This window comes from Giraffa tippelskirchi, chromosome 8 (genome assembly GCF_054371585.1).
Source record: "Giraffa tippelskirchi isolate mGirTip1 chromosome 8, T2T-mGirTip1v1.2.pri, whole genome shotgun sequence".
NCBI lineage: Eukaryota > Metazoa > Chordata > Mammalia > Artiodactyla > Giraffidae > Giraffa > Giraffa tippelskirchi.
The window spans coordinates 123,098,917-123,111,319 of NC_137282.1; the positions used below are offsets into that span (position 1 = coordinate 123,098,917).

The window sequence follows — 12,403 nt, forward strand, 5'->3', positions numbered from 1 at the left end:
TCATAGAATTATTTGATTAGGCCAAAAAAAGTTCATTATTACATTTACAATGAGTCATTCATACTGTCTTATTTTATGAAATCATATTTGCTTTCTTAAAATAGTTTACATGTATTAATCCTATATCTGTATATATATCATATATATGTCAGTCTGATAATACATATATACATTGCACACAGTCAACACCTAAGATCTGTTTTTTGTATACTATCTTGAGTATACAAATATTTCTTTATTTTCAAACATTACTCTCAAGAAACAGGTACATATATCATTATTTTAAATATTAGAATAGCTATAACAATAGTTTCATATCTAAAGTGGGAAATTGTTCAACTTCATAATGTTATCACAGTGCTTGTTTCCATGGCAACGCCTTCACTCCCCTGAGCTAGTAACCATGGACTCTGCCCTAGAGAGGCTTGGACAGAGTGTAATTGAATGCTTTCGTTGCTCAGTTAAGAAATTGAAGCCCAGGCTCTCAGATTCCTGACTTCTCACTGTCAGTCCAGTAGTTAGTGTCAGAGCAGGAACTAAAACGTAGGTCTTCTGGCCCTGGTTCCAGCATCCTTTCAACTATGTTATACTGCCTGCCACTATTCTAAACCAACTGACGCTAAAAGCATACAGGCAAACATACCCCATATACAAACTATAGGTATAAACACCAACATACCCAAGCCATTTGCTTCAGTCAGGCTATTTTAAGTGTCAAACTACATTCTTTATGATTTTCTAGCACTACAAATAAAACATTGTTATCATTTTGGCATGATAATGACAAGATGACTTGTTGGTTATGGATGTAGGACATAGAAATAATTGCTTAAAAAGATAAGAATCCGTATCACACTACTTTTCTAGATATTTTCATTCATTTTACTAGATGTTTTCATTCTTTTTCACTTCCTTTACTGTGTCTATTGTTTAGGAACCTATCATTATAAACAGTTAAAAGACGTAATAATATCTAGGCAGTTTATATCATGGTTCCCATTTGCTAACCACTGGTAACAATAAGAAATATGAAACACTGTAAGAAAAAGTAATTTTTCTATTTAATTAAATATTTATCATAAATAACAAATAGATCCTAGAGCCTAGATCTGTGTTGTCCTACAGAGTAGCCACCAGCCCCCTTTTTGGGCCCTTGAAATGTGGCTAGTCTGAATTGAGATATGCTGTAAATACAAAATACACTGCAGATTTCAAGGACTTTACCCCTACCAAAAAAATAGAAAATAATCTCGATTTTATGCTACTGTATGTTGAAAGGATAATGTGTGTATATTAAATAAATAAAATATATTATTGAAATTAATGTGACTTCTTTCTTTTTAGTTTTTTAACATGGCTACTAGAATATTTCAAATTGCCTATGTGATTTATATTTGTGGTTCATACTATATTTCTGTTGCTCATCCCTGGTTTGATCATTCTTTATCTTCCTGTCTGAAATATCTCATTTCCTCAAGTTCAGAACCTACCCTACACGATTAAAGATGACCTTGTTCTTGAACCCTTTTCTGATCTCTCCCACCAGGAAATGAATCCTTGCCTCTAAAACATCAGTATCTTGCTTCTAGCCCTGACTACTATATTCTACCACCACTAGGACGCAAGTTACCAGCAAACATGGTCTGTGTATGTTTTTATGCATGTTTGTAACCTACAAAACAACCAGCATGGAGCTTTAGTAAAGCATCAGTAAACTTTTACTAAACAAGTAAGCAGAGAAACTTATTCATAGTATATTTGTCCTCAGTTCACTTTTTTTTTTAATTTATCTGTTTATTTTAATTGGAGGCTAATTAGTTTACAGTATTGCGGTGGTTTTTGCCATACTTTGACATGAATCAGCCATGGGTGTACATGTGTCCCCCGTCCCGAACCCCACTCCCACCACCCTCCCCATCCCATCCCTCTGGGTCGTCCCAGTGCACGGGCTTTGAGCGCCTTGTTTCATGCATCGAACTTGGACTGGTGATCTATTTCACATATGGTAATATACATGTTTCAATGCTATTCTCTCAAATCATCCCACCCTCGCCTTCTCCCACAGAGTCCAAAAGTCTGTTCTTCACATCTATGTCTCTTTTGCTGTCTCGCATATAGGGTCATCGTTACCATCTTTCTAAATTCCATATATATGCGTTAATATACTGTATTGGTGTTTTTCTTTCTGACTTATTTCACTCTGTATAAAAGGCTCCAGTTTCATCCACTTCATTAGAACTGATTCGTTTTTGTCCAGATAAATCTATCTTGAAAGATTAGGATTTTCTAAAGTACCAGGTCTATGATTTAATAACAGAATACATACCAGCTGACTCTCCGATACCGTAGAAGATGGTGAGGAGAGGTTTGCCTGCAAAATTATAAACATAGTGTTTTTTAGTGAAATTCATAATTTAGTAAAGTAATATGTCTATATTTTTTAAGTATTTTGAAGTTTTTTATTATTAAAATAATACATATCAATTGTAGAATTTTGACAGATATTAAGTAAAGGAAAAATACCATTATGCCAACTCCAAAATAATTATTTTACATTATTTGCTCATTTTGACAGTTATTAAGTAAAGGAAAAATACCATTATGCCAACTCCAAAATAATTGTTTTACATTTTTTGTTCATTGCCTTTCAATATTTCTCCCACACATTTTCATTCAGCTCACATAGTGGTAAACATGATGTTTTCTATAGTGCTTTTCCTTAGCATCTTAACACAAGCACCAGCAAAAGGCATCAAAAATTATTCAAGGTGATGTAATATTTCATTCTCCATACACCCCATATTCTACTTATACCAACATTGTTAGCTATTTACATTTATTTATAGTAAAAGAAAACAACAGATTTTTCCTTAAATTACTCATATTAAAAAAATAAAGCTTTCATGAAAAAAACTTTAGTTTTTTTAAATTGTTTTAAATTAATATTGCTTCATCATTTTTGGTTCCTCAATTTCACACCTTTCTTCTGGATTTAATTTCCTTCTCACTGAAGTAAATGCTTTGATAGTTTTTTTTCAGAACCTCCCTCCTTGAACTCTCTCTGAAAATGTCTTTATTTTGTCCTCATCTTGAGCTAGAATTTATCTGAACATAGAATTCTAGAATAATGGTTATTGTTCCCAGCATCTTGAAGATACTGTCCACTTGCTCTGACTTCTGTTAATTGCTGTCAGTCTAAATGTTGTAACTTGGATCATCTGTCTTCACATTTGGTTAGTGTTTAAGGTTTTTCTCCAAGGAATTCTGTAAGCTCACTATGATGTGTCTGAGGGTGACCTCCTCTTACGTATCCTTCTCTGGAGCTTGGTATATAGTCCTTTACTCTGAGTATGCATATCTTTCTTTGATTCTGGAAAATCCTCCAGGAATCTCTTCACATATTGCTTCTCTCCTATTATATCTAATCTGTTCTTTAGAGTTTCAGTGAAATATATGTTGGGTCTTCTGAATCCATCCTTCATTTCCATAAAATTCCCTGTCACATTTTTTATCCCATTATGCTGCATTCTGGATTGTTTCCACATATAAGCCTGACAGTTAACAAATCAATATTAATATACATTAAACCATGGGCATTAAATTTTATATTTTTACAACAGCATTTTTAACTTCAAGTTCAATTTGATTCTTTACCAAATCTTTTTATGGTATCCATAACTCCTTTTAACTATTTCAACATTTTTATTATATTTATATTTCATTCCAGATTTTTCTATAATCTCTCATGGTTAAATCGGGCTTGCCAGGTGGCACTCCCTAGTGCTAAAGAACCCGCCTGCCAGTACAAGAGACATAAGAGATGCAGGTTCGAACCTTGAGTCAGGAAAATCCCCTGGAAGAGGGCATGGCAACCCGCTCCGGTATTCTTGCCTAGAGAAATCCTGTGGCCAGAGGAGCCTGGTGGGCTACAGTCCATAGTGTCGCAGAGTCGGACATGACTGAGCGACTTAGCACGCATGCACACATGGCTAAATCTCCTCTTTCTGTATCTGCTGACTCTCCTTCATGCCTCTGTCCCAAGATGTCCTTCAGTCATCTGGTGACTTTTTAGTTTTGATTTTGAGCTCCTCTTTAGTCAGGGTAATTTTAGTGATGATTTCTGTAGGTATCTGAGAAACCCTGGGTTGGGAAACCATGCCAATAATACATTTCATATTTGTCCTGGTGGGGTCCCAGGAGTTTCCCTGACTCTGGACAAGTCTCCATTTCACTTCACCAACCTCACGGGGGTGCAGGTCCCCGCATGTTCGAGTCGCATAGGTTTGTTGTGTGCATGCTCAGTCATGCCTAACTCTTCGCAACTCCATGGACTCCATGGAACCCACCAGGCTCCTCCGTCCATGGAATTTTCCAAGCAAGAATACTGGCGTGGGTTGCCATTTTCTACTCCAGGGGATCGTCCTGACCCAGAGATGGAACCATCATCTTTTGCATCTCCTTCATTGGCAGGTGGATTCTTTATCAACTGCAACACCTGAGAAGTCCCATTGAACTTTCTCCAAATCCTTGCTCTTCATAAGTTGAGCACCTGTTTTTTTTATGGATGTGCAGGAGTGCAGGGTCTCCAAGAGTGCAGGCTAAAGATGTTGGAAGGATGTATGTCTACTTCTATCCCACACTTCATGGGTATGGGGCCTTCTAGACATCTGGGTGCACACAAAGGATTCTTTTATAGCTCTCAGATTCACTATACAGTGAAAGCTAAACTCTAAGCTCCTGGCTCTTAGGTTCTGATGTACCTGTGTCCTACAGAGCTTATACGTATTCTTTATTTTCCCACCTGGAGCTCTCCCATCATATCTGGTGCCCACAGTTTCACTTTCTTTCTTGCAGTTTGATGTACATATATATTTTGACAGTTACATTTTCTCAAGCTATTCTGCCCTCAAATGGGAGGCTGGGCTTCCACATCAGCTCAGCTTTCACCATTGTTGTGAAGTGGGCAACATACATCTTTTTTTTTTTTTTTTTTGGCTGCAGCACATGGCATACAGGATCTTCCTAAGCCAGGGATCAAACCCATGTGCCCTGCATTTGAAGTGCAGGGTCTTAACCACTGGCCCAGGGAAGTCCAGGAAGTGGTCAAATACAGATGCTCAATTATAAATATACTTGGCTAAGACACAATAAAGCTGTGTTCCTAAACTATTTCTATTCTTTTTGAAATTTCAAATATTTTCAGGGTTTATGACAGACGAATCAATGTTGTTTTTACCCTCTGAGAGGTGAATGATAACTGAAAGCTGAGTGACTCCCATGGTATTGCCAAGCACGTAGGAGTGTGACTCACTAAACATGACAACCAGGCACCTGCAGTCTTTCCTGTCCTGTGGCCATCATGGTTTGTTCTTTATTTTTGACTCATGGCACTCTTCACAAAGATGGCCACTGTTCACTGTCATTCCTGGTTGCTCTAAGGCAGCAGGCTGTCCTGGCTAATAGCTGTGGACCAGGTTAGTGTCCACGAAGATTTCTGACTCTTCTGTGCTACAGAAAATTGCCCTTCAGAATGCTCATTCCAGTGATTGTTCAGTTCACTGAAGGCTTCATTTTTAACCTCGTAATGCAATATGAGTAATGGTTACTTCTTCCCTGGTGGCTCAGACGGTAAAGCGTCTGCCTGCAATGTGGGAGACCCAGGTTCGATCCCTGGGTCAGGAAGATCCTCTGGAGAAGGAAATGGCAACCCACTCCAGTACTCTTGCCTGGAAAATCCCATGGACAGAGGAGCCTGGTATGCTATAGTCCATGGGGTTGCAAAAAGTCGGACACGACTGAGTGACTTCACTTCACTTCTTCTAATGTCTTAGGATCTTTTTCCATTAGTTAATTTTTCACTATTGGAATACTGAGAGAATTTCTCTACTAACTTCCTTCGTTAAACGGCTTCTATGAAATATGCTGAACTAAATGTGTCTTCATGGAAACAAAACATAGTTAAGGGACTTCTCTGGTGGTCCAGTGATTAAGAATCTGCTTTGCAATGCAGGGGACACTGGTTCGATTCCTGGTCCAGGAAGATTCCACATCCGGTGGAGCAACTGGGCCCGTGCACCACAATTGCTGAGCCTGCGCTGTAGAGCCCAAGATCCACAACTGCTGAGCCCTTGTGCTGCGGGCACTGAAGCCCACATGCCCTATGGCCTGCGCTCCACAACAAGAGAAGCCACCACAGTGAGAAGCCCCCACGCTGCAACTAGAGAGGAGGCCCGCCCACCGCAACTAGAGAAAGCCCACGTAGAATGAAGACCCATCATGGTCAATAAACAAATGAACACAATATTTTAAAAAGCATAGTTAAATTTTTATCTCAATAATTCTAAGGAAAAAAAGAAGTCACCCACTAAAAACATTTGCACAATTTAACTGCATTACTAACATTTTTCAGTACGTAGTGCTAAATAATACTGGACTGTCATAGAGAAAAAAGATAAAATGCTTGGGCAAATATATTAATTAAATTAGGAAAAACCCATATATCTTTGTATTCAATCTCCACAAGTCCCCCAAATTTCTTCACTGAGAATGATGACATAACAATAAGGTGTTTTAGACATCCCCGATACATTTTTATTTCATCTAATATAATGGACTTCATATCACTATTATGAGAAACTATTTCCAGAGGGGGGAAAAAATAGAATTAAATTTAGAATTTAGGGTGGAGTAAACATTTATAAAGCCACTGCAGATCCTTTATCAAAGAAAAAGAATATTGGCTTATGTGTATTATCACTAACAAAAGCAGACTCTCTCAACTAATCTAGTTGGTGAAACCCTTAGAGAAGCCTCCTTCTCCTTGCCCAATATGGGTTAAGGTTGTTTATTAAATTCTGTAGCTACAGTTATGTTACCAATATTCTCGCGATGATTTTTCAAACGTAAGGAAAGATCGTTTGGTGAGCTGAGATTGGAGCTATGAATAGTGAGAGGAGACTACTATATTTAAACGACTTCCCATTGGTAAGAGACTAAACTAAGGAAGAGAAGGAACATGGGGCACCTAAAAATAAACCTGAAACTGGACTTGAACAGCACTAAGGTTATTAGTCATTTGATTTATCCATGAAGAACATCAGAGTGAGTATAAGAATGGTTCTTGTGTGAAAGGTCTTATGGTCTATATTCTATAACCTTTGACATCATTTTAATTACTAAAGGAAGAAAGTGAGAGAGTGGAAGTATTTTAACCCATTTATCATCATTGAAAACCAAAGAAACACAAAACTTTTAAAAACAAACAGAGCAGTCAAAAAAACTGTGAAAATCAAAACTTATTTCAAAGAAAATCTGTTAACAAGGCAAGTTACATGCAAACTAATAGAGTTAGACTAAAGAAAGAAACAAGGATTTGAAATCCACTGAAAAATTAATTGCCAAAGACCTCATGCCGAGACTCGTAAAGAAAAACCAAGCTCCTCAGTCATTGCCTAGCGTTGCTTTTTTAAGACACACGTGTCAATGTTGCTTTTACCCTCTGAGAGGCGAATGGTAACTGAACACTGAAAGCTGAGTGGTTCCTGTGGTCTCACTAAGTACGTAGGCACATGAATAACCAAACACAGAGAATCCCACTTTGTATAAACCATTGTCCTTTTCCAAAGATCTCATGCCAGAGGCACATAAGGAAAAACCAAGCTCCTCAGGCATTTTCTAATGCTGCTTTTCCATACAATCTACAGCTGTTTCCTATGCTTGACTCATGGGTATCAGGCATCACACTAGCAGACACCCTTTTGGGAAACTGAAATAAAATCAAGTTGCAGCAAGCAAAAAGTGTTAAACACTTGCTTTTGCCTTCTACCCTCTGCACCAACACTTTCAGCAATTTTTTCTCCTTCAACAGTTAAGTCCCTCTCAATTCAACAGCATTTAAGTGTTTCTCTTTGACCTTTTCTCTGTTGACTTTAACTGTCCTGAGTTTTCTTAAGGCTCAAACAACTTTTATTAATGATAATGTATTAATTGAATTCTCCCAGATAAGACTGATCTACAGATAGGCAAAAAGACAAAACTTAAAACATCAACAGGGCCCCTAATAGTCTGAGTGCTGAACTTAGCACTGAGGAAATATTAACTTATAAAATGATAAGACACTATCTCACCCTTAAGCTAGAGAGCATTTCTGTTATTTGTACATAAGGCACTACTCAAACGATTGAATTCAAAAGAAGATGGGGTACACATAAACAATGGAATATTACTCAGCCATTAAGAAATGAAATCATGCCATTTGCAGCAACATTAATGGACCTAGAGATTATCGTACTAAGCAAAAAGTTAGGAAGAGAAAGACAAACATCATATGATATCACTTATAAGTAGAATCTGAAATTTGATACAAATGAACAAACCTACAAAATAGAAATAGACTTACAGACATAGAGAACAGACTTGTGGTTGCTAAGGGGAAAGAATGGTGGGGAGGAGAGAATTGGGAGATGGAAGGTGGTACTGTATAGCGCAGAGAATTATATTTAATATTCTGTGATAAACCAACATGGAAGATAATATGAAAAATAATATATATGTATAACTGAGTCACTTCTCTGTGCAGCAAAATTAACGTGTGCATGTGAGCTCAATCATGTCTGATTCTTTGCAAGCCCATGGCTGGTAACCTACCAGGCTCCACTGTCCATAGAATTTCCCAGGCAAAAATATTGGAGTGGATGGCCATTTCCTTCTCCAGGGGATCTTCCCAACCCAGGGAGTGAACCCACATCTCTTGAATTGGCAGGCAGATTCTTTACCAGCGTGCCAAGTGGCAAGCTCCACAGCAGAAATTAACATACAACATTGTAAATCAACTATACTTCAATTAAAAAAAAGTTAATCCAATGGTAAGCATAGTAGGTACCAAGACCATAGAGATATATCCATGAGACATCATATCTTTCTTTCTTCTTATTGTTTTTTCTATCTGTAGACCTTACCCTGTATGAATATCTCACTAGAAGTCACTGTAGCCGTTAGTAATATGTCCCAAAATGTTCTAAATATAAAAAGTAGAGTTGGAAGTATTTTAAAAGTTTGACTCAGTAAGTTAGGGAATGATGATTCCATGTTGCTGTGAACATAATTGGTAGGCAGAAAAAATAACCATAGGGACCAGTGACAGTCACAGTCTACATGTGTCACAGTTTACATTAAAGATCAAATCAAGGGAAAGATGGGCGAAATATGGCACCTTCGTGTTTGATGATGTAAAATTATGATAAGGACCAAGGCATAAGAGATGTCTCATTAAGTCATTTCTCTTCCTCCTCATTTAGCACAACTGATATAATTATCTTCCATTTCTTCCTCAGCCTCTCTCACACAAACATATCTTGGAAATATTTCTGAATCATAAAGAAAAGAAAGAAGAAAGATCAGTAGAGTAGAATTTCTTGCCGAAACTGTTCATAACTCATCAAATATCTGGTCACATCCTTCAGAAGCAGATATGGATCCATGTCTGGACTTAAGTGGATTGGGTTTGTCACCTCTTACTCTAAGATCTGTGGCTGCATTAGGGCATGTTAATGCTGAAACACTCCAGCATAGCAACATTTCCAGCCATAGCAACAAGGGGACTGTGTGTGCTGGCTAAATTGGAGAAGATGACCTTTATTTGAATATCTGTATATAGAGAAGGAAATATTCTTAATAAAGTGTGACACATTTTTAATATACTATGATATTTTGAAAGCAATATACTTCCATTGTAATGATATTTTTCTGTCCCTCCAGCTCATTAAAATGAGATTTTTTACCTCTATGTTATATTATATTCAATAAGGCTGTCTTTGTTCTTTCTCTGGCACATAAAAGTAATTTCTGAAATGTAGTGAGTTTATTAAATGAGTTGTTATCAATAAAATGTGACTCCAAGTGAGAGTTTTTTGGATAAATTAGTAATAAGTCCAAATACTTGCCCTATTTTCTGAAGTTGCTCTTTATTAAGAAAGCATACTGTGGTTTTGAATTACATGAGTGAAATGAAATTATACTGGCAGTAGTTAATGAAAAATAATAAATAGTTACAAAGACAAGTATAATGTAAAGAAAAAAAAAAATGACATTCCCCTCCAAAGACGTTAGCATGAAAACAGAATCAAACAGAAACTTAATTAGAAAATTCATTCCTTTGGGGGAAAGAAACTCTTTAAAAATGAGTGCCATGGAAAACAATCACTCATAGGTTAACTGATAAATTATGAGTTAATCTACATATAAGAAAATAATTTAAAACATTAGAAATATCCTAAACATCATCATCTCAGATGTTGGCACCAGATACAAAATTACTCATTCCAAGTTTAGACTGAAGGTTTGGGGGGATGAAGAAATAATTCAGACCCAGAAAATGAATACTAATGTATAAAATACGTACGGAAGACAAATTATTTTCAGCTTCTGTTGGTGCAAACAAATATTAACGACAGGGGCTTTAACGCGAGGAAGACCTGGGTTGGATTTTGCCTCCTCTGTGAGTTTGTTTCCTCCTCCATAAAACAGAAATTTGAAATAATCATACCCGCAGAGTAGGACTGGTATAATGTTAGATGAGATAGTTAAAACTCATCTGTAAGAGCTCAAAACATTAGTTATTATGATTACTGAATTTGGCATCTATTAAAAACAATGAAGTGAAATATGAATGATAATATAATTAATCCCACGAGTGACCTGTGATGATTAGGACCACTCATTGTGTTTGTTAGCCTCGTTTAAATTCTATTACACTTAAGAGAATCTGAATTAAATTACTTTGAAATAAACTGCAATTCAATACACCATGAACTGAAGAAAAACCTTGACTTTAGTCTAAATTGATGGTACTTTATTACATCTGGCTCATCCTAAAAAGCAGACTATGTGGAATGTTAACAATGTGTGCAATCAAGATTAAGAAAAGGGCATGAATTGTTTTACAAGGATTTTCTATCTTTTTTCTTTTTTTGATGAAGGAAAGCCAGCCTTTCATCAAAGGCCCCCTAAAAAGGAATTAGTCATGTAATTTCTCCTTATTTAATTAAGCCACTCTCATCATCCCAGGAAAACTGGAAATCCAGTGAACATACTGACGCATTGAGAATTAGCATCTTTGTATATTTGCTTTAACATCAGTTCTCAACACCAGTTCTCTGTCTTGCCCTCCTCCAATTTCTGCGAGCAAGTATCTTGCTCTTTCCTATTTTAATTGTTTACTGTCTTCCCCACCCTGTGCTTCAGAAATGGGGACATTGCTGTTCTGTACATCCCTCACACCCCAGTGACTCTGCGTAAGTGCTGGGGCATGGCAGACACTCAGATATTTGTCACATCAGTGGGGGAAGAAGGGGGTAAATTGAATGATAGAGCTAGAAACTGACTATGCCTTCTACTCATCACAATTCATAGATTATATTGGACACTTTTTTAAAGTGCCCCCCCACCCCTCCAAAGTAGGGTTTTGAGTGGAGTGTGCTAACCAGCTGAGGATATCCCGCAGTGTAACAAAATTTTTCTTCTTGGTTCTAATTCAAGTCTTCCCCTTTTTCCTCTGAGGTGCAGAAGTTGGTAAACTTCATGATCCCTGCTTTGGAATAAAATCTAAGAAAGGCAATAACACACCTATTCCTAGCAGAAAAATACTGCGAAGATGCCTGCTTCCCTGAAAGTTTTGAAGAGAGATGGTAGAATATTGAAATGTTACAACCTGTAGGATTCTCAGATTTGCTTTTGAGTTTCCATGGGAGAAGAAGGAAGAAAAATATAAAGATTAATTAAGTGAAAACTATTCAAGTCACAATACGATGCACTTGTAGCTCTGTTAATACGAATATTAGAATTTCTAGAAGAAAATATTACAGAATCAGTGGGGAGAGATAAATTAGGAGGTTGAGATTAACCTCCTAATTATTATATTATATTATTACATATACCATAGAATATATAGAATAGATAATCAACAAGGACCTAAAATAAAGCACAGGAAACTCTACTCAATACTCTGTATTAACCTGTATGGGAAAAGAACCTGGAAAAGAACAGATATGTGTATGGCTAAATCACTCTGCTGTACACATAAAACTAACACAACATTGTAAATCAACTATACACCAATATAAAATTTCAATTTTTTTCAATTTAAAAAGTTTTAAAAAAGAAAATACTCCAGTGTCATTCTTTTTTAAAAATCAGGGTATTGTATTTAAGATCAATTGTTCACATAAGATTAAGGCTTTATAACTAAGGAAGACGTCTGTTCTAAAATTTCATTTTTCTCCTCAAAAGAAATGTCAGACATCACTTAGTAAATGGAATAACTGAAGCCAAATATTTACAAGTGTGACTTCCTATGATGGCACCAGAAACTGGTTTTTGCATTCCACTGTAAAATTACCCATCTAGT

At 36.7% G+C, this 12,403-nt stretch overlaps 1 protein-coding gene across 50 annotated transcripts in view; it reads right to left on the reverse strand.

The window, feature by feature from the left end:
• Positions 1-12,403, reverse strand: part of MLIP (muscular LMNA interacting protein) — a 277,308-nt gene that overhangs the window by 74,020 nt on the left and 190,885 nt on the right. For all 50 annotated transcript variants that reach the window (XR_014062029.1, XR_014062031.1, XR_014062028.1 and 47 more), the window contains one exon: positions 2,327-2,371. Coding sequence is in view for 46 of the 50 variants with exons in the window: in XM_081519837.1 (XP_081375963.1) it covers positions 2,327-2,371 (45 nt within the window). In the remaining 4 variants the exon portion in view is untranslated. The remainder of the gene's footprint in view (positions 1-2,326; positions 2,372-12,403) is intronic.